Raw genomic sequence first — 22,456 nt, forward strand, 5'->3', positions numbered from 1 at the left:
TACTGTTGTGCATTGTTAATCTCTAGGAAGACAACATATTATTATTTTCAGTACAAGGAACTCTTTTTTCCAGAATATATTTAGTATCTTTCAGAAATACTATTTTGCTGCCCAGTTGTTAGGAATTGGTAAAGGAAGGGCATTTACTCAGAGTGTAGGTCAGAATATGGGTGGGACTTCTGAAGATAGACCTTCCCACCATCTGTTTTATAGGTGGTTTATTTGTAGGTTGTGGATTGAATTATTTTATTTATGGTGTCCTGATCCATTCTATTATAACTTCATTTCCAGTAATTAAAAGAAAAAGCCTTTGATGTAATGAGAAAGCATTGTTATTATTTAAACCCTTTTTCTTTTTGCTCTGCAGTTCCTAATTTGGGTACTCCTAATGGTATGTGCATATGAACTTCTGCCACCACCTACTCCCTATTGCTAGATTTCTCCTCAGCAATAGGCAGCTCTTGTAATGGGAGTCTCTGAAACCCCGTCATCTGCCTCATTAGGCTGTAATGTTTCTCAAAGTGTGATTGATGGACTGTTGCATCACAGTTGCTTGGGTAGTTCTTAAAACCGTAAGTTCCTGAGTCTCACCTCAGACCTATTGATTCAGAGTTTGTTATTTGTGGAGCCCAAGAATTTGTGACTTAGAGCACATTTATAGGTGATTTTAATTGTTTAATTTCCATATTGAATTATTTAAATTCCATTTTTGGTAGGAATATGTATTATTTCATACTGTTGTAGGGCTATTGGCATTTTGGCCAGGACTGTCACTATGTGGCACTTCATAGGCACACCAGGACACTTAAAATCCTTGACTCCTCCTACCTACCAGATACCCTTATCATCCCCAGTTATTAGCACAAGCAGAATGCCTCCACACAGTCACAGATACCTCCTTTCTACCACCAATGGGCTAGTATTTTAGAAGTTACTCTTAATTTAATTCATATATCTAATCTATGATTTCACATTACTCCCTAACTCTGCACACTTCCTAAACAATGCAAGTTCCTTAGAGCCTGGAGCCCAGTGCAGAGTGCAAGGGGTGCTTAAAGTCCCAACCCTGGTATCATGACCTGGGCTGAGACCAAGAGTCTCGAATGCTTAACCACCGACTGAGCCACCCAGGTGCCACCCCTTGGAGCGCTTTAATGTCCATCACACTTTTCCATTTACATGCCATTTTTTTCAGTATTTGAGTTCTCACTTTTAAAAAAAATTCATAAATTAGATATTTTTTTTTTAAATAATTCTCCTTTTTATTTATTTATGATAGTCACAGAGAGAGAGAGAGAGGCAGAGACACAGGCAGAGGGAGAAGCAGGCTCCATGCACCAGGAGCCCGATGTGGGATTCGATCGCGCCCTGGGCCAAAGGCAGGCGCCAAACCACTGCGTCACCCAGGGATCCTCATAAATTAGATATTATTGTTACTGCTCTCTACAGTCATCAGTGTTTGTTTTGATCAACTCAAGGTTGCCAAATTATTTTTGCTCCTTTTTGCATTTAGACTTTCATTCTGAGTCTTTTTCTTTTTAATCTTGAACTATATCTTTAGAAGGATATATATATATATATATATATATATATATATATATACATTTTTTTTTAAGATTTTATTTATTTATGCATGAGACACACACACACAGAGAGGCAGAGACACAGGCAGAGGGAGAAGCAGGCTCCATGCAGGGAGCCCAATGTGGGACTCGATCCTGGCGTGGATCACGCCCTGGGCCAAAGGCAGGCGCTAAACTGCTGAGCCACCCAGGGATTCCCCCTAGAAAGATATTCCAAACTTTTTGGTAATTAAATTGTTTTGGTTTTCAAAATATGTGGGGTTTTTTGTTGTTGTTATTGTTTGTCCTATTTTTTTTTTGTTTTTTTTTTAGATTTTATTTATTCATGAGAGACAGAGAGAGAGAGAGAGGCAGAGACACAGGCAGAGGGAGAAGCAGGCTCCATGCAGGGAGCCCGATGTGGGACTCAACCCTGAGTCTCCAAGGGTCGCTGAAGGCAGCGCTAAACCGCTGAGCCACTGGGCTGCCCCTTGTCCTATTTTTTGTATGATGTTTTTACTTAGGAATGCAATTCTGAAGTGACTTAATTACTTTTAGTGCAGTATTATTTTGACCTTTATTATTTCTCTGAGAAGTATAATTGTTCCTTTGTAAGTAATCTAACTCCTCTGTCTGGTTTTATTTTTATTTTTAAAAATATTCATTCATGAGACACAGAGAGAGGCAGAGACATAGGCAGAGGGAGTAGCAGGCTCCTTGCAGGGAGCCAGATGCAGGCAGGACTCCAGGAGCACGCCCTGAGGCGAAGGCAGCCGCTCAACCATGAGCCATCCAGGTGCCCCTCTCTCTGGTTTTAAAGGCCTCTCTTTGCCTTTGGCGTTTTGCAGTTTCATATGATGTATCTGGATGGTACTTATTTTTTTATTTATTTAAATGATTTATGTATTTATTTTAATTTCTTTTTCATTTATTTTTCTTCTTGAGACTTTTTTATTTATTCTTCTTGAGACTTTTGGTGTCTCCTGAATACAAGGTCTTCTGTTCATTCTGGAAAAATTTCAGCCAGTGTCCCTTGAGATATTGTTGTTTCTCCAATTTTTTTTTCCTATTTCCTAATGAAGTTGTAATTTGATATGTTAATCTCTTTTATGAGATAAGATGATTTTAAGATGTCTCATCTCTTTCATATCTTCTTTTTTTTCTTTACTGATTCAGATCTGTCATTTGGTTTACTAATTCTTTCTCTGTATCTACTCCAACTAGATTTTTAATTTCAAGGAATGAATATATACACATCTATATATATCCCCCGAAATTCTATTAAGTTCTTTTTTTCCTGTCTCCCAAGTCACTTTTGTTTGTCTCTTGTTTCTGGCCTATACACTTCATACTTACTTTTATTTCTGTAAACGTTTAAAGCATACCTAATTGTAATCTTATATATTATGATCTGTTAATTCCAAAATTTGAACATCTTGCAGATTTAAATTTTTTTTTTATAGCTTTTGCTGCTGTGGTGGTTTGTTTCTTTTTGTTTTAATCCCATATTTGGCTAATAGTAATATTTAGGAATCTCCTTGGATCACATAGGGTTGAAGGGTCTGTTTGGCTTCACACAGAGAATTTGCTTCTCTCCCTGACAGATGCCTTTCAGAACCCCCAACCCAGAAACAGCTTAAATTCATTTATTGGCTTGAATCTCCTGGTCCTTGAAAGAAGTATATATTTATATTTAACTGAGAATAGGCTTGCAATAATTTTCAGTGGATCCCATTCCAGTGAAGGCCTGATTCATAGAGTTTTTTTATTTGCTGCCCTTGTTAGTGGACACACATTCTCTCCCACCCAGGTCTACACATTCACTGAGGAGTGTGGCCTTTCAAGGACATTGCCAGTTCTATGCAGTGGTCTTAATTCCACCTTTCATTCCATCTAATAAAAGTCAAAATTCAAATCTCTAGATTGTAACTTTAAGCTAAGATCATGGCTTTAGCTCTTGCTTACTACTCTGATTTTATTAAATAAATACACTCAACAGGTATATTTGATTAATTACTGTTTTGTCTTTGTTTTTGCTGCCTATGGATTTCTTGTGAGTCCAGCAATGCATTTAAAAGAATATTTGCTGTATCTTATCTGCCATATCTAGGTATTTGTAATAGAGGGATTCTCATATCTCATCTAACATATTTCCAAAAGTAAAGGCTCGGGTAATTTGTATATACACTAGAGTTGGAGCACCACTGGGTTAGAGATACTGCTTGCTGTTGTTTCTAAAGTGGGAAGTTGGAATTTAGTTATTTGAACCTTTGCGTTTTCCCAAATTCAATGCCACTGTTATCAGTTAAATTGACATTTGTAGTCTGCCATTTAAAAGTGTTAATGATAGAGAACAAGCCCATTTTGAATCCTAGATTAAACTTTAAAGTCTAATTTATTGATATGTTTGTCCTTTATCATTTACAGATTATTTTCCATTATATTCAGTCATTAGCTAAGTGCATTAAAAAAAAAAGTTAGTATGATAGTCTCCATCTGTTTTTCTTCCTTTTTGAAATGAGCATCATATGGGGCACCTGGGTGGCTCAGTCAGTTAAGTGACTTCCGCTTAGGTCTCAGCATCCTAGGATGGAGTCCTGCATCAGGCTCTGCACTCAGTGGAGAGTCTGTTTCTCCCTCTCTCTACTTCTACCCTTCCCTCCACTCCTGCTCTCTCTCTCTCAAATAAATACAATCTTTTAAAGAAAAAAGAATACATCATATAGCCCTAGAAATATAGACCTTTAATCATTTGGTTTCAGGAAACAGCCATTTGAGGTAATTCAAGAAAAAAGAGGCTGTTGTAAAGATACATGTGAAATGGAAATGGAATGTTACGAAGAACTCAAGGCAAGTTTGGAGATCTGTTCCTTTCTCATGATCTCTTATAATTTGTTCTGTGCATTCATTCTGTTCTCTGCTCTTTATTAACTGTCTCCTTATTGATCTTTTCTACTACTTCAAATCTTCGCTTTGCCAAAGGTCTTACTTGCTAAGACACTAGCACAATTTTATGGCATAGTTTTCACATCGAGTTACGTTGTATGGTGGTACTGTTTCTCAGTATTTCCAAGTTCAAAATTTTTAAGGCTGTGATGTCTAATACAGTGGTCACTAGCTACACAAGACTGTTAAAATAATGTGTTGGATCTGTATGTGTTAACCGTAAAACATTGATGAAAGATACTGGAGAAAACCTAGAGGTTAGTGTTCATGGATAGGAAGACTCTACATAGTAAAGATGTCAGTTCCCCCCAAATTGATATTGACTTAATGCAATTCCAAACAGAATCCCAGCAGTATTTTAAAAAAATAAATATAGACAAGTTGATTCTAAAATTTATAGGGAAAGGTTAAAGACCTAGAATGGAATACCTAAAGCACTTCGAAAAAGAAAAAGTTGGAGGAATTATAGTAATTTATTTTTAAGACTTCCTGTAAAGCTACAGTAATCAAGACTGTGTAACATTATTAGTAAGAGATAGATATAAGATCAGTGGATCCATATAGCATCCACAAACCCACACAGGTATAGCCAGCTGATTTTGACAGAGGTGAAAGGCAATTCAATGCAGGAAGGATAGTCTTTTCAACAAATAGTATTAGAACAGTTGGACATATTCATGCAAAAACAAATAACGAAATTCTCAACCTAAGTCCCCCACCTTAAAAATTAAATAAAAATATATCATGAATCTAAATGTAAAACTTGTTTTTAAGAAGAAAGAAAAATCTTTGATTTGGGATTAAGTAGAAAGGTTTTGGACTTGACACCAAAGCATAATCCATAAAAGAAAAGTTGATAAATTGGACTTTAAGTATAAACTTTTGCTCTATGTATTAGTTTGCTAGGACTGCCATAACAAAATACCAGACTGGGCGTCTTAAACAATTGAAATTTTATTTTCTCACAGTTCTGGAAACTAGAAGTTCAAGATCAAGGTGTTGCTAGAGTTGGTTTCTCCTGAAGTTCTCTCCATGGATTGCAGGTGGCTGCCTCCTATTGTGTTCTCACATGGCCTTTTCTCTGTGTGTGCACATCTGTGGATTCCTTTCTTTTCTTATAATAATACTAGCCCTACTGGATTAGAGGCCCCCTGTCCCCCCCTCCCCCACCATATGACTCCATTTAACCTTAATTACTTCTTTAGCCTGTCTCCAAATACAGTTACATTCTAAGGTACTCTGTGTGTGTGGGGGGGGGCGGTTATATGAATTTTATGAATGAGTGCACACAATTCAGTCCATAACACTCTGGGAATGACACTATTAATTAAATGAAAAGACAAGCTATAGAGTGTGAAAAAATGTATTTGCAAATTACATACCTGATAACTTGTATCTGGAATATGTAAAGAACTCTCAAAATTCAACAATAAGAAAGTAAACATCCCAATTAAAACGTAGAAAAAAGACTAGAACACACTTTGCCAAAGGATAGCAAATGAGTATCTGAATAGATGTTCAACATCATTAGCCATTAAGGAATTGCAAACTAAAACCACCACAAGATACTCTTACACACTTGTTAGAATGACAAAATTGAAAGTACAGTACCAATTACTGGCAAGGATATAGAACAACTGGGACTGTCATACATTGCTGCTGGAAATGAACAGTGGGACAGCTACTATACAAAGAGTTTGGTAGTTTTTGTTGTTTTTACAAAGTAAAACATATACCCACCATAAAACTGAGTTTCACTTCTGGGTATTTTTGTAACCTGTGCTTGTGTGTTCATAGCAGCTTGATTCATATTTGGCAAAAACTAAAAGCAGCTAGTATATGCTTCCACTGGTAGTGGATAAACAGTGATTCATACAATAGAATACTACTCAACAATGAGAAGGAACAAAACTAAAGGTAAATGCAGCCACTTGGTGAAAGAAGACATCTCTAAAAGTTACATAATGAATGATTTAATTTATATGAAATTCTTGAAAAGACAAAATTATAGCGGCAAATATCCAGTCGGTGGTTGCCAGGAGTTAGGTGAGGCAAGCATGTAACTCCCAAGGGAGTTTTTGCAGTAATGGAACTTTTCTGCTTCTGACTGGTGATGGTGGTTACACAAATCTATACCTGTGTTAAAACTACTAGAACTATATTTTTTAAAGTTGATTTTTTTTCAGTTATAAGCTAAATAAATCCTGAGGATGTAATTAATGTACAGCATGGTGACTACAATTATAACAATACTATATTGTATATTTGAAAGATGCAGAGAGAATGGATTTTATTTTTTGGGGGGGGTGGGGAATGGATCTTAAAAGTTCTCATCACAAGGAAAAAATTTTTAAGTATGTGTAGTCATAGATGTTAACTAAACTTATTGTGGTAATTGTTTTGTAGTACGTACATCTATCAAGTTATTTTGTACACCTAAAACATAAATTTTAAATGTAGTTATATCTCAAAAAAATTAAAATTCCCCAATTTAAATATTTTATTGTATTCATAAATAAAATTCAATTCTTCAGTTCTAGCTTTCAGTTGATTGACAACTACATGTGGCATGGGGCCACTCTATTGTACAATCCAGATACAAAACATTTCCATCAATGCAGAAAGTTCTATTGGACAGTGCTGTTTTAGAGTGGGGGAGTCCACCAATTTTTCCTCCAAAGAGCCAAATAGTATGTACTTCAGATACTTCATATGGTCTCCATCTCAACTATTCAGCTCTACCATTGTATTGTGAAACCAGCCATAGACAATACTTTTTTTCTAATTTTAAAGATTTTATTTATTTATTCATGAGAGACAGAGAGAAAGGGGTGGGGGGGCAGAGACACAGGCAGAGGGAGAAGCAGGGCCCATGCAGGGACCCTGACGTGGGACTCGATCCCCGATCTCCGGGATCACACCCCAGGCTGAAGGCGGCGCTAAACCGCCGAGCCACCCGGGCTGCCCGCCATAGACAATACTTAAACAAATAAACATGGCTGTGTTCCAGTAAAATTTTACTTATAAAAACAGATCAATTTCTGACAAATGGATGGTTACTGGAGTAGAGATGTGGGAGGCGGGTGGGTGAAGTAGATGAAGGGAATTAGGAGTATACTTAATCATGATAAGCACTGAATGGTGTATAGAATTGTTGAATCACTATATTGTACACTTGAAACTAATGTGACTATATGTATGTTAACTATACTGAAATTTTTTTTTTAATGGTCATGTTTTTTTACCTCTATTTTAGAGAATCTGGCCTATATCTTTTCTTCATGTCAGCTCAGGGTTTACTGGTAGAGTGACTTTATACTTTATCATCCAAATTAAATAAAAACTTAATTTTGAGAATGAAAGTGGGCATTATTGAGAATTCTGCTAGGACAGTAGGCATAAACTAGGAGTTGTCCCTAAGCAAACCAGGGACGGAGGTTACTCTATCAGTCTTCCTGTACATTTAGTTGCCCTTGTGGTAGACTCACACCCAGTTCAAGTAGCTGGAAAAGCAGTCAAAACTATTACTTCAGCAGGGGCTGTGGGTTAGCCATTTACCTCTGAAAGGGATTATTTATATGGGAGGTACTCTGAGGCTTGGCTCGCCATATGCACTCAAAATAGCCTGTGTTTTTTGTCCCTGTGCCTTTGCTCATGCTTTTCTTTCTCTGCCCTCTTTCCCATCACTCTTCTGTGTGTTTGTTGCAATCCAGCCCATTTTGCAAACCTCTGCTTAAATGGTAATCTCTTTCATAAAGCCATCCCTATAACACTGTTTTTAGACTTAGAAGTTGGTATTTATATTTTATAAAATTCAGATGGCACAGTGTCTCACACCAAGTCCCCAAACCTGGCAGAACTTCAGAAGTAAATCAGTAGCTTTAAATACAGATTAATGGTTCCTGTCTTAAATCTGTTGATTAAAAATTAGTGGTGGTATTTTTTTGTTACTGGTTTGTTTTTAAATTCCTAATATTCTTTTTTTTTTCCCCTAATATGATTCTTATGTAACTAGCCAGCTGGTTTAATATTTGGAATCTGTTAGACTTACATTATTTGATATAAACAATGACTTTTAGAATTAGAAGGAACATTAGAAAAAGTCTTTTTTCACTTGTTTTTAAACTGGGGGAAGGAGTTTGGAAGAAGACAGAAAGGAAATTACTTGCTCAGATCCCATTGCTAGTTACTGGCAGGACCAGGACTAAACTTCATATATCTTCACTCCCATTTCTGAACCTTTCTTCATATTAATATTGGACAGACTCTTCTAAGGAATAAGCTTTGAGTACCTGGGGGTGCTTGGTACATAGTCAATAGATTATTTTATTGGTAATGACTGTCTAGCTACTTAATCATACGGTAGTACACTTTTTGCCTCTTAATGATTGTTTCTTGATTATATTGTTTACTCACACTCAAGGATTCTTTTCTAATAGTTGGGGATAACATAGTAGTCAGCATGAAATCATCTCAGAAAAATCCTTTCTCAAATTAGTTCTAATATGAATGGCTTTTAAAAGTCTGACTGAACCGAACTGACTTCTGGGACAGCTTTGAATCATAATAGTTTGTAAGAACCCCTCCAAACAGACTAATTCCAGATCTGCAGGACTTTCCTGACAGGCCTACTCCCATTTGGGAGTGTGTGTGTGTGTGTGTGTGTGTGTGTGTGTGTGTGGATGTGGATGCCTAAGCCAGAGAGGCAATAGGGAAAAGGGCTCCTGGGAAGTGATAATAACCTAAGCTGTGCTTTAAAGAATTATGTGGCAGTTAGGCCCAGGAAGGAGTTGGGGCAAGTGAACACTTAGAAGAAAATGTAGGGAAAAAAAAAAAATCTTTGTGACCTTGGATTAGGCATTGGTTTCTAAGCTATGATACCAAAAGCAAAGCAACAAAAAATAGACAAATCGTATTTGATTAAAATTTAAAACTTTTGTGCTTCAAAGAATGCCATCAAGAAAATGAAGACAATCCACAGGATAGGATTAAATATTTGCAAATCATGTAACTGATAAGAGACTTATATCAGGATCTATGAGTAATTCTTCTAAGTCAACAGTTAAAAGACAACACAAAAATGGGCAGAGGTGAATATGACATTTTTCCAAAGAAAATATTTAAATGACCAATAAGCATATGAAAAAACATTCAACATCATTAGTCATTAGTGAAGTGCAAGTCAGACTATGATGAGATACTACTTCACACCCACTAGGACAGCTAAAATAAAAACCATAACAACAGACATTGGCAAAGATGCAGAGAAATTGGAATCTTCATATATTGCTGGTCATCATATAAAATGGTGCAACCACTTTGGAGAAAAATTTAACAGTTCTTCAAAGAGCCAAACAGAGTTACCATGTGACTCATCACTTCTACTCTTAGGTCTGTCTGTACCCAAGAGAAATGAAAGCAAAAATGTGACACTGAGGGTGCCTGGGTGGCTCAGTCAGTTAAGCATCTCCCTTTGGCTCAGGTCGTGATCCCAGGATGCTGGATCAAGCCCTATGTGGCTCTCTGCTTGGCGGGGAGCCTGCTTCTCCCTCTTCCCACCCCCTATTCATGCTCTCTTTCTCTCTCTTAAATCTTTTTTAAAAAGTGTGTTCTAATGTTCATTAGAGGCATTATTCATAATAGCTGAAAAGTGGAAACAACCTAAATATCCTTCAGCTGATAAATAGATAAACAAAATGTGATATTTCCATACAGTTGAGGATTATTCAATAACAAAAGGAGTGAAGTACAGACTGGTACATATGCTGCAGCATGGATGAATCTGAAAATGTTCTGCTCAGTGAAGGAAGCCCATCACAAAGGCCCACATTTTATATGATCTGCTTATATGAAATATCCAGAATAGTCAAATCGATAGAGGTAGAAAGTAGACTAGTAGCTCTCAGAGACTAGGAGGGGGAGGATCAGGGAGTGACTGCTAACTGACGAGTCTGGGGTTTCTTTTTGGGGTGATGAAATGTTCCAAAGTTAGACAGTAGTTATGGCTATGTAACTGAATATACTAAAACCACTGAATTGTGTGTGCTGAACGGGAAAATTTTATGGGATGTGAATTATATCTCAATAAAAGCTGTTACAAAAAGTGCTATATTTAGTAAAAATTTAAATTCTCAGACAAGAAATAGGAATTTTGTCTTTAAAGCAGTTATGTATTCCTGAAGAGTTTTCAAGAATGACATGATCTGAATATCATTTTCAGAGCAAATAACAAATGATGGTCATAGCATTGAGGTCACAGAAGCCTTCTAGGTCTAGATGTTTAGAGTATTTATCCTCAGTTTTCTGTCCTGAGCAAGTCTGAGAATATTATGTTATTGATACTGAATTTTAAAAATATTTTATTCATTTTTAAAAGATTTTATTTATTTATTCATGACAGAGAGAGAGAGAGAGGCAGAGGCAGAGACACAGGGAGAGGGAGAAGCAGGCTCCATGCAGGACCCCAACGTGGTACTTGATCCCAGGACTCCAGGATCACGCCCTGGGCAGAAGGCAGGTGCTCAACTGCTGAGCCACCCAGGCGTCCCCCAAATAAATAAATCTTAAAAATTTTTTTAAACTTTATACACGGTGGTATTTTACATTATTTACCTTGTTCTCATTTTCTTCCTAATAAATCAGTCTTGGTGATTGCTAAAAGAATAGTAGTTCCAGAGTATAGGAGATATACTATTAATTTTTATATTAATCTCAGTGAGTGATCTTGGCCATTGTAAATTTAGAGATGACAAAATATGATTTAACCAGAATACCAAGATTCTTGATGAATTATAATGCTTTAAAGACTTTTCTTTAGGGGCTCCTGGATGGCTCATTTAGTTAAACATCTGACTCTGATTTCAGCTCAGGTCGTGACCTCTCAGGGTAATGGAGCCTCATGGAAATTCTCTCTTCTTCTTCCTCTGCCTCTTCCCCTTCCCTGATCTCTCTCTGAATAAAAAGCAAAATCTTAAAAAGTGTATAAGACTTTTCATTAATAAACATCTGGATTTTGATGCAGAAAAGCTCAGAACTTGCTTGGGGTTTTTGTTATTCAACTTGCATGGGGTTTTTGTTATTTTTCTTCCCTTTGTGTGAGTTACCTTAATTCTGTCAAATAAGTTACATATTGGAAGATTTTCAGGAGGTAAAAAAGAGCAGTAATCCTTTGGCTGTTTTGGTTTTTTCATTCTAAAGAATCATAATTTTAAAAACTCTTTTGTTACCCTTAAGAAATTTCTGGACTGATTTACATTTTGAAAAATTATATTTGAGTCCAAGCGTATTGTAAATAACTGACTTTAGTCTGATAAGTGCTACTGATAAGTTGTTCACTGTCATAGTTTTTCTGATGAATATGTGCTGGTGTTAACTTAGTAAATCTATTTTTAGAAGAGTAATACATTGTGTACAGTAGCCATTTTGGACACTGTATAACTTGTGTTGTCAGTAGTGCCCTCTTGTGGTCAGTTACGGACTAAATTTCAGATATAAAAAAATCATCCTGGCTTTCTATGAGCTCATATAATCTCTGCTTTTATATAATGGAATCACCCATACTCTGAATTTATTTTCAATAAACAGAAGACAAAACCATGGCACGATTTTTTAAATGGAGAATTGAGTATTGGGTAGAGTAGCATCTTGTCTTATTTTATTTGGATAAGTACTAAAAAAGGTGGGTATTAGAGAACAGAGTATCTAGGAGCCTCACAGGAAAAGTTCATGAAGTGTGAGGAGAGGCAAGTAGTTGTGATAGTGTTTGAGGAGATTTATGAGTCTTATGTGATATACCTGAATATTTTACAGGCACACTATACCCCCTTCCTTTAGAAAATGCTCCTAGAACAATATTCTGGTTTTATTTCTATTTCATCATATGTGTGTATATATGTGTGTATGTATGTGTGCATGTACACATACATACACACACACACAATCTCATCCTAGGAAAGGGAATGCACACCTACCTGGCATTGTATTTGAAATGTCTATCTCATTTAACAGAAATCAGGTTTAGTTTGAAATAACTTCAAATCTGTTTTGTACTGCCAATAATAGTTGGCCATGATAAATGTTCGTTGGTTATGGGGATTTTTTTCAGGAGGAATGAATTTTCTCTGCCAATTGAATTTAAAATTTTTTCTTAATTATTATGGGGAAATCTTTAAAAATATGTATATATATTTAGGTAATCTCTGCATCCGATGTGGGGCTGGAACTTGATCCCAAGATTTAAGAGTCGCATGCCCTTCTGACTGAGCCAGGCAGGTACTTTGATATGATGGAGAACTTTTAATACCCTTGTTTCTTCTTTGAGTTAAAAGGTTAAATTTTATATCGCAGCAATGGCTGTGTCCCCATATCTGCCTTCCTAGATTCTTGTCTGACACTTTTAATGCTCCAGTATTCTTAGAAGGATTCCACTGTTAATGCTGTTGTCATTTCTTGTGGGTGATTCCATGATCTTCATCATTACATTCATAAGAGTTTTGTGGGGTGCCTGGCTGCCTCAGTCAGTGAAATGTGCAACTCTTGATCTTGGGTTTGTGAGTTCAAGCTCCACTTTGGCTGTAGAGATTACTTAAAAATAAAATCTTTAAAAAAAAAAGAGTTTTGCAACTAAGTAATTTTGCTCAGGAATGTATCTTTTTGTGATCAAGGAGTTGTGTATATTGATCTTCATTGGTTGTTATGAAATTAAGTTTCAGTTAGTTTAAGTATTATGTAACAGTTATAAGCAGTTTGAAATATTTTGAAAGTTATGATCCAATTGTAAAACATTTTAAGTTGACAAAGAATTGCTATTTTCATAGAAATTGAAAAGACCATTTCTGCTTATTTATACATAATTACAGTTGTAAATACCAGCAACCTAATATTATGGATTGATTTTTTTAAGACTTTATTTATCTTTTGTTTTAAAGATTTTATTTTTACTTTGAGAGAGAGTGCACCGAGGGAGAGTGAGCAGAGAGCCCGATGGAGCTTGATCCCAGGACCCTGAGCTCAAGGCAGATGCTTAACTGACTGAGCCACTCAAGCACCCCAGATATTATTTATCTATTAGAGAATTTATGCGCCTATGCACACAGAGGAGGGGGGGAAAGGAGAGGGAAAAAGACTCCCTGCTGAGCACGAAGCCTGATGAACCTAAGTCAGACACTTAACTCACTCCAAGCAGGTGCTCTTGGACTGGTTTTTAAAATAATTTTTATTTTTAATATGTGGCTTATAAAAATATATTTGATTTGTACTGAAACTGCACTTAATTGATTGTACCATTAGTTGTGTTCAAACATGCAGGAGGGGGCTGTTTTTGTAGTTACATTATCATTATGTACTTATATAACTATATTAGCTTTTCATATTCTAAGTTTTTTTGTTAAGATTTAAGATTTTACTTATTTATTGAGAGTGAGAGAACACAAGGAGAGGGAGAGAGAGAGAAGCAGACTCCCCACTGAGCAGGGAGCCTGAAGATAGATGATGATGGATCCCAGGTTGCTGGGATCAGGACCTGAGTGGAAGACAGACGCTTAACTGACTGTGCCACTCAGGCGCCCCATATTCTAAGACTTTTAAGTTTAAAAGTTTGGGCAGCCCCGGTGGCTTAGCGGTTTGGTGCCACCTTCAGCCCAGGGCGTGGTCCTGGAGACCTGGGATCAAGTCCCGCATCAGGCTCCCTGCATGGAGCCTGCTTCTCCCTCTGCCTGTATCTCTGCCCCCCCCCCCCCGTCTCAAATGAATAAAATATTTAAAAAAAATAAGTTTAAAAGTTTAAGGCTAGTTAATTAATTCAAAATTTTAACAGTTTTGAGAGGATGACAGTAGAGTATAATGCTTAAAAGCTCAGACTCTGAAGTCAGACTTCTTGGATTGGAATCTTACTACTGTCGCTTACTCACAGTATGGCCTCAGTAAATTCTTTAACTTCTCTGTGCTTCAGTTTCCTCATCTGCAACGTGGATGTATATTAGTACTTCCCTTATAAGATTGTTGTGGGGGCAGCCTGGGTGGCTCACCAGTTTAGCGCCGCCTTCAGTCCAGGATGTGATCCTGGAGACCTGGGATTGAGTCCCGCGTCAGGCTCCCTGCATGGAGCCTGCTTCTCCTTCTGCCTATGTCTATGCCTTCCTCTCTGTGTCGTTCATGAATAAATAAATAAAATCTAAAAAAAAAAGATTGTTGTGGGGGATAAATGAATTACTCAAACACTTAGAACAATGCTAACATACACAAGAAATCTTTGTGTCTGTTCATTTATTATCACCATAATTAAATTTACATTTGAATTAATGTTGATATTCATTGTGAAGAAACTATTTTGTAAATGTAAATACCTTTGGCAGTTCTTGCTTTAAAAATATTTCTAGGGGATCCCTGGGTGGCTCAGCCTTTTGGCGCCTGCCTTTGGCCCAGGGGGCGGTCCTGGAGTCCCGGGATCAGGTCTCACGTCAGACTCCCGGCATGGAGCCTGCTTCTCTCTCTGCCTCTCTCTCTCTATCATGAATAAATAAATAAATTAATTAATTAAAATATTTCTATATAACTGAAAATAAACAGTAAACTAAAATATTTCATAAAATTTTTTATGAAAGCTTTTTTTCACAGTTATCTTTTCTTCTCTTTTAGGCACGGAATGTAAACACTGGTGAATTGGCAGCAATTAAAGTAATAAAATTGGAACCAGGTAAATTGAAATTTGATGTTTCTTATTGCTGTAAGCCATTGGATGACTTTAAGGCTGATTTAAATGATGTTTGGTCAGCATTCTCTGATTGTTCCTAACATCTTCTGGGAAAGAGAAGTGTGGTCTACTCTTTCCTTCTCTTTGAGACCTGTAGACAGCTGGTTCAATTCTTTCTTGAAAAATCACTCATAATTGGGGAAGGGAGGTGAACTTCTGGAGCGACCTTGTTTCTTCTGAACTTAGTTGAGCTAATCTGCCACCAGTCTGGAGTGATGTTTTTCCAGGTTAACCCTGTACTGCAGTGAGAGGTCAGTGTGATGCAGGGGAAAGCACTGAACTGAGACTGGGGTGCTGGGAGCCCAGTACTTTGTGCTCTTGCTCTGTGAACTTGGCCAGGTAACTTTTCTGAGCCTAAGTTTTCTCAGTCGCTCTAGCCCTCACATTTTATGGGTCCTTAATACTGCTATAGTAGTTACCTTCCAACGTGAGCGGCTTATTGTGGAGCCCCTAGAATGACTGTATTTTTTTTTTCTGTTTCAACTGTATTTTCTCTCTGAAATCCCCCACCTCTTGCAGAAACTGTATTTTCTTTCTGAAATCCCCCACCTCTTGCAGAACTCCTGTCTTTCTGATCAACTACAGTCGTGTTTATTCTCTCTTAAAAGTCCTTTCTCTCTTTTTCTCTTTGCCACTATAAGCAAGCAATTGTGCTAGTGTCTAGGCTGAGTTCCATAGTGATGGTAGTGCCTTTCTGATGGCTCCCTCCACTCCAAACTGATAATACAGGAATTTGGTAAAACAGGTTTTATCCTTGGTGTGAGTATAAACCCATTTGGTAGTTTTGTTTTGTTTTGAAAGTGTGCAGTTTTTTTCTGAAAAGTCTAGACAGTAAAATAATTTAGGCTCTGTGGACCACATGTGGTCTCTGTATACATATCTCCACCACCCCCCTTCTCCCTCTAAAAGGAAACACCATTCTTAACAAACCAGGCCACCTACAGCCATAGTTTGCACACTTCTGATTTAGATCATCAATAAACTTTTTAGAAGTGCCATTAAGATGAAACTTCAGGATGTGTTGACAGACTGTGGTCAGATCACACTCAAATATAATGAATAAAAAAATACTTTCTTAGTTACACATACTTACAGATTTTGTATACTTTAATTAACACTTTAACGTAGAAGACAAGTTTTTCTTTGAATCTCCTATGTTTTAGGGGATATTTGAAGTTGGTGAAGTCTGAGGTAAAAAAAAAAAAAAGGAAGATTTGGCATTTGAAGCATAGTCTTCATTTGTAATCCTTAAGATATGGCTATGTTATTTGATGAAATCATCTCTGATTCGAAGTAGTTATACATATGTCATTCCTTCAGTCAGCTTAGTGCCTTCTCCTTCAGGTCTTCCTGTTCCTCGTCTGAGTAAGGGGACTCCTCTGCAGAAATAGCTTCCTTATAGCACTTACCACAGCTGTATTATCATCCTAGAATAGCCTTTCTTTGTTTCTAGGCCTTTTTTTTTTTTTTTTTTTTGTTTCTAGGCTTTAATCTAGTTTGTGTCCATAGCACTAAACTTACTGTCTGGTTCATAGTACTCATTCAGTAACTCTTAATATTTTCTTTAAAAAATGAGGAATTTGAAAAATCTTATTGTTCATCAAGTCATTTGTTTTCTGACTGATGGGATGTTTGTATTGTTATGATGTTAATCTTGAACACTGTCATGCATATACTATTATTTTAAAAGTAGAAAATACAATTAAAAAAGAAAAATCGTATTCTGTTCAGAGATAACAATAGCATCATATATGTGCTATTAGATACCTTTAAATTTAGTTATTATTACATTCCCTGCTTAGATCTTCATAGAAACTACCTGAATCTTAGCATTTAATTTTGTTGCCTTAATTTGACATATCACTCATTGGTCAGCTTGAAGTATATGGCCTGGTGGTAAAGAGCACAGATCTAAACCCAGGCTACTTTGATTGTAGTCCTGGCTTGACCACATTGCGTAAGCTTTCTGGTTCTCTCTTTCCTGATCTCTAAAATGGAAATAATAATAGTAGCTTCCTCTTAAGGTTGTTGTAGGGATTAAATGAGCTGATATATCTAAAGCACTTAAAATAGTGCCTGGAACAAAGTACGAACTGTAGTAAGTAGCTATTATTATTACTAACAGTATTATAATTTTCAAAATATGACCAATTTTGTTTGATCTTTATACACTACCTTCCTTCCCTCACTTGTAATTTTGAATCAGATCCCAAATGTCGTATCATTTTAGCCCTTAATCTTCCATCATATATGGCTAAAGGATAAGAACCCAAAGTATAACCAAAACAGGAACTCTTACAGGAACATAAAATGGTCCATCTACTTTGGAAAAATGTTTGGCATTATGGCAGTGTCTTACAAAGTTAAACATTAATTTGCCATAGTGACCCAGCAGTTCCACTCTTGTGCATCTGCGTGCATAGCTTTCACACACAAGTTCATAGTAGCATTATTCATAATAGTCTGAAGATGGAAACGACTGCCTATCAACTGGTAAATGAAAAGACAAAATATGTGCATACAATGGAATATTATTCAGCAATAAAAAGAAACAAATTGTTGATGTTTGCAATGACATAAATGAACTAAAAATGTGCTGTGTGAGAGGAGCCAGACTCGAGAGACTACATATTGTATGATTCTGTTTGTGTGAGATGTTCAGAAGAGGCAAATCTGAAGAGTCAGAAAGTGGACTAATGGACTGGTATGTGTGTGGGGTGGTGTGATTAACAGTTAATAGACATGAGGGATCTTATTGGGATTATATTCTAAAACTGGTTTACAGTGATGGTTGCACAAGTTGGTAAATTACTAAAAAAAAAACCCTGTTGAATTGTATACTTGATATGGATGAATTACATGATTTTAAAATATGCATTAACAAAGTGATAAAAATATATGACCACAATGCCATTGCTATGTCTTAACAATATTAATAATAGCTTCCTCACCATAAAATAAGTTCCACATACTGCAGTTAGTTGATGTGTATCAAATTTCTTTTATATTCATAGGTTCCTTCTTTATCTCTTCTTTTTTAAAAATCTCTTCTTTTTCCTTGAAGTTTTTTTGTTGAAGAAACTTGTTTATTTGTTGTGTAGAATTATTCTCTCAGTTTGGGTTTTGCTCATTGCCTCCTTATGGTGTCATTTAATATGTTCTGTGAATTGGTAGTTAGCCTCATAGGATTGATAAGATTCAGATTTGATTTGGAATGTGGTGGAGGGAGATAGCTTCTTGATGGTATGTTCACATTTTTGTAACTTAGAATTCTCATGGCCAGTCTCAAACTTTTTGAAAACCAAAAATCAAATCTGAAATACTTCAGTGTAACATAATGAAGATTTTGCATCCAAAGTTTGTTATTTTCTATCATTTCTTTCTTTTCTTTTCTTTCTTTCTCTTTCTCTTTCTTTTTCTTTCTCTTTCTCTTTTTCTTTCCTTCCTTCCTTCTCTTTCTTTTCTCTTTTTTCTTTCTTTCTTTTCTTTCTTCCCTTTCCCTTTCTTCCTTTCTTTTCTCTACCTGATTTGAACCTGAAGCTAAATGAAAACTAATTCAGACATATGGACAAAATTCTTTTTTTGAATGTGAATTTAGTTTGTGTACATCACTGGGACTTCTAGTCTTACTCATGTGGCTTTAATTTATTTTATTTTATTTTTAATGAGTTTGTTTCTTTAAAAAAAAAAAAGTTTATTTTATCTTAAGTAATCTCTACACCCAATGTGGGGCTCAAACTCATGACCTCAAGATCAAGAGTCGCATGCTCCACTGACTGAGCCAGCCAGGCACCTCCATGTAGCTTTAATTTATATTTGGTTTTCTCAGTAATCCTTTGATAACCAACAGATTATAACTTTTGAAAGTTTTTATTTGAATTCCAGTTAGTTAACATATAATAATAGTTTATAACATATTTAAACTTAAATTGCAAAGACTATGTTTGATTATTATAGTAAAAGTAACAAAAATACAATTAAACAAAAAGAGGAAACTAAACATCATGGTTCTACCACCTGTTATATGAACACGGTCCACTTTTGGTGGTTTTCTCCTTTTTCATACAGGAGAATGTAATGTCTATATACAGACATTACATATGGCACACACGATTATATAGACAGCCAAGGGCTGGTTGGAGTTCAAAGATTGCCAAGGATATACTGCTGAGATCAGCTTAATATGCTTGCCTACCACTGAACCACGGAACAAGCATTGCAAAGGATAGATAAGGATGCATGTGAGTGGACACAGATCCCCAGGGTGTCTCCAGGTCCTCAGAGAGGTGGTCCAAACTGGTGATCAGTGCAGTGAGTAATTTGTCAGCCATAAAACCTGTTTTTTATGTAAAAGAAAAATACTTATGAGTTCAATTACTAGAGTTCTTATACTCTGTGGAACAAGGTAACTTTTTAGCCTTTTGTAGGCTGCCCATCCTAGTTTCTGGAGAAAATGGAGAGAAGCTTTTATTATTTGTGAGATAAAATCAAGACAATCTTAGGATAAATCAATTAGTTCTTCTTTTAAATTTTAATTTCAGCATATTATAATATACAGTGTTATATTAATTTCAGATGTACCATATAGTGATTCAGCAATTCTGTACATCACCCAGTGCTTATCATAATAAGTATACTTTTAATCCCCTTAACCTCTTTCACCCATCCCCCATCCACCTCCACTCTGATAACCATCAGTTTGTTTTTTACAGGTAAGAGTCTTTTTCTTTTGGTTTGTCTTTGTTTTTCTTTGTTTCACATTGATCCTTTTTATATGTTTGATCTAGATCTTCATTTTATATATATATATATATATAGTCTTAAAATTAAATCTGTGTTGTCTATGTAAGTAGCATTGATAAGCTCTGAAATGCTGGCGGGGAAAACAACTATCATATTGGGTTTATTTTCTATTTTCTATGTCAGAGGAGGTACAGGGGAGAAATTGGCAGCATAATTCAAGTGGGCTAGAAATCTAGGAAATGATAATGTACAGAACTTGGTTTAACAGGAATTCACTTTATTAGTGTTTTTCCAGATGATGGAATTTTTTTCCTGAAATTCACATATCCACATAACAAAAACAATAATAGTGATAAAAGTCACCGCAGCCACTTTTTGAACATTTGCTTAGGGCTGCATGCCAAACTCTGTACTTACTCTTCATATGCATTGTTTCAGTCCTCACAGTTAACACCTTGCAGTAGGTATGATATTATCATCCTCACCTCACAGATGTAGAATAGAGGCAGAGAAAGATGAAATAATTTACCTTAGGACTGTGTAACATTGGAGCAAACTCAAATCCAGGTTTATGTTTTTTCTAGAGCCTATGTTATTATGTGTATTGCCTTACAGATACTTCATGGAATGTTTAGAATAATTTCTGGTTCTCCAGCAATGCTCTTTGAAAGTTTGCCTCTCTACTATAAAACCCATGGTCATTTATTTTAAACTTTTAACTAAAATTTAAGTTTTTATATTTTTAAATTGTAGACTTTAGAGAAAAGTTAAGAGAATAGTACAAAGAATTTTAGTATTTCACCCAGATTTCTCAGTACTGAATTATTTTTACTTTATTCTTTCCTATATTAAAAGATACCATCTTCCCCTGAATACTTTTTAGTGTGTATTTCCTTTAACAATGAAATGTTTTTGTCTTATATAAAAGTACAATTCTCAAAATCAGAAAATTAATGCTGTTACAATGCTATTATTTAACCCACAGACCTTACTCAGATTTTGTCAGTTGTCCCAGTAATATCCCTTGAAGTCAAAAGAAAATCCAAGATCATGTGTTGCATTCAGTTGCCAGGTCTCTTGAGTTTCTTTAATCTAAAAGAGTTCTTAAGCCTTTGTTTTGGATTCTAGGTGTAGTTATTGCTGCTGAAGGGTCCTTGTTACTAGGCTACTTTAAGAGATAGACATCCCATGCAGATGCACACATAAATACACATTTACCCACACTTCTCCTACACCTCTACCCATCTGACTGTCTAAAACCAATGCTAGTCTAAGGCCACAGGGTTCATTCTCTCCTTTCCGTATTTGTAACTCTTTTTTCCAATAGGGAGGTGCTTAGTTTCCATTAGCTACAATATATTGGATATTTCTTTGCTTTTTCCTTGAACACAAAAGTAATTTCAGAATTGTTAATCCAGGCCTCTGTGAGAAATCAGCTAACTAGAGATCATTTTTTGTTTAGAGTTCTTTTTATCTTTAGAACATACACTGATCTAGTGTTTGGTTCTCCACCTCCCTTACCCTTTCAAAAGTGTTTATGTTACTCATTTCAAGTCTCCATGGTTTATTAGTTTCCTAGGACAATTGTAACAAAATACCACAAACTAGGTGGCTTAAAGCAATAGAAATTTATTCTTTCACAGTTCTGGGAGGCTGGAAGTTGGAAATCAATGTGTCAGAGTTGGTTCTTTCTGAGAGCTTGAGAAAAAATATATTCCATGCTTCTACTCTAGTTTCTGGTGATGGCCTGCAATCTTTGGCGTTTCTTGGCCTGTAGAGGGCACCAGCCTTTGCCTTCATCATCAAACAGTGTGCTTCCTGTGTCCAAATTTCCCACTCATATAAGGACACCAGTAATAGAGATCACCTGACAGGATTCACCTTGACTTGATAACTGCAAAGACCCTATTTTTAAGTTGGGTCACATTCACAAATACTGGAGGTTGAGACTTCATCATATCTTTAGGGGGGACACAATTCAACCCATAACATATGGCCAGCTCATTTGTTTTGGTTGTATTCATTTGGGGGATGCCTCCCCCATCTTTGTTTTATTTTCTTTTAGAGTGTTTTTAAAGTATGTGAAACTTTAACATGATTCTGAAAGGCAGAGGTATACAAAAAAGTATACTTAGGGAAGCATTATACTTTTATCCTTTTTAGCCTGTTCTTTGGTGTCAGATTTTTTCTTTTTTTTTTTTAAAGATTTTTAAAATTTATTCATGAGAGACAGAGGCAGAGAGACAGGCAGAGGGAGAAACAGGCTCCTCGCAGGGAGCCCAATGCAGGACTCAGTCCCAGACCGTGGGATCACACCCTTAGCCAAAGGCAGACACTCAACTGCTGAGCCACCCAGGCATCCCTCAGGTTTTCCTTTCCATGTTTTCTTGTGCTGTTTTTTGGTTTTGTGGTGGTGGTGGTGGTTTTTTACCCTTTCAAATGAGGAAATACATGA

The 22,456-nt window shown here is 36.2% G+C and overlaps 1 protein-coding gene across 6 annotated transcripts in view; it reads left to right on the plus strand.

The window, feature by feature from the left end:
• Positions 1-22,456, plus strand: part of MAP4K3 (mitogen-activated protein kinase kinase kinase kinase 3) — a 187,734-nt gene that overhangs the window by 53,450 nt on the left and 111,828 nt on the right. For 5 of the 6 annotated variants that reach the window (XR_012004491.1, XM_072770434.1, XM_072770435.1 and 2 more), the window contains exon 2: positions 15,144-15,201. Coding sequence is in view for 4 of the 6 variants with exons in the window: in XM_072770434.1 (XP_072626535.1) it covers positions 15,144-15,201 (58 nt within the window). In the remaining 2 variants the exon portion in view is untranslated. Of the gene's footprint in view, positions 1-15,143; positions 15,202-19,343; positions 19,500-22,456 lie in introns of those variants that run through there. The other variant, XM_072770438.1, reaches the window with a different exon arrangement.

Source organism: Canis lupus, chromosome 12 (genome assembly GCF_048164855.1).
Source record: "Canis lupus baileyi chromosome 12, mCanLup2.hap1, whole genome shotgun sequence".
Classification (NCBI taxonomy): Eukaryota; Metazoa; Chordata; class Mammalia; order Carnivora; family Canidae; genus Canis; species Canis lupus.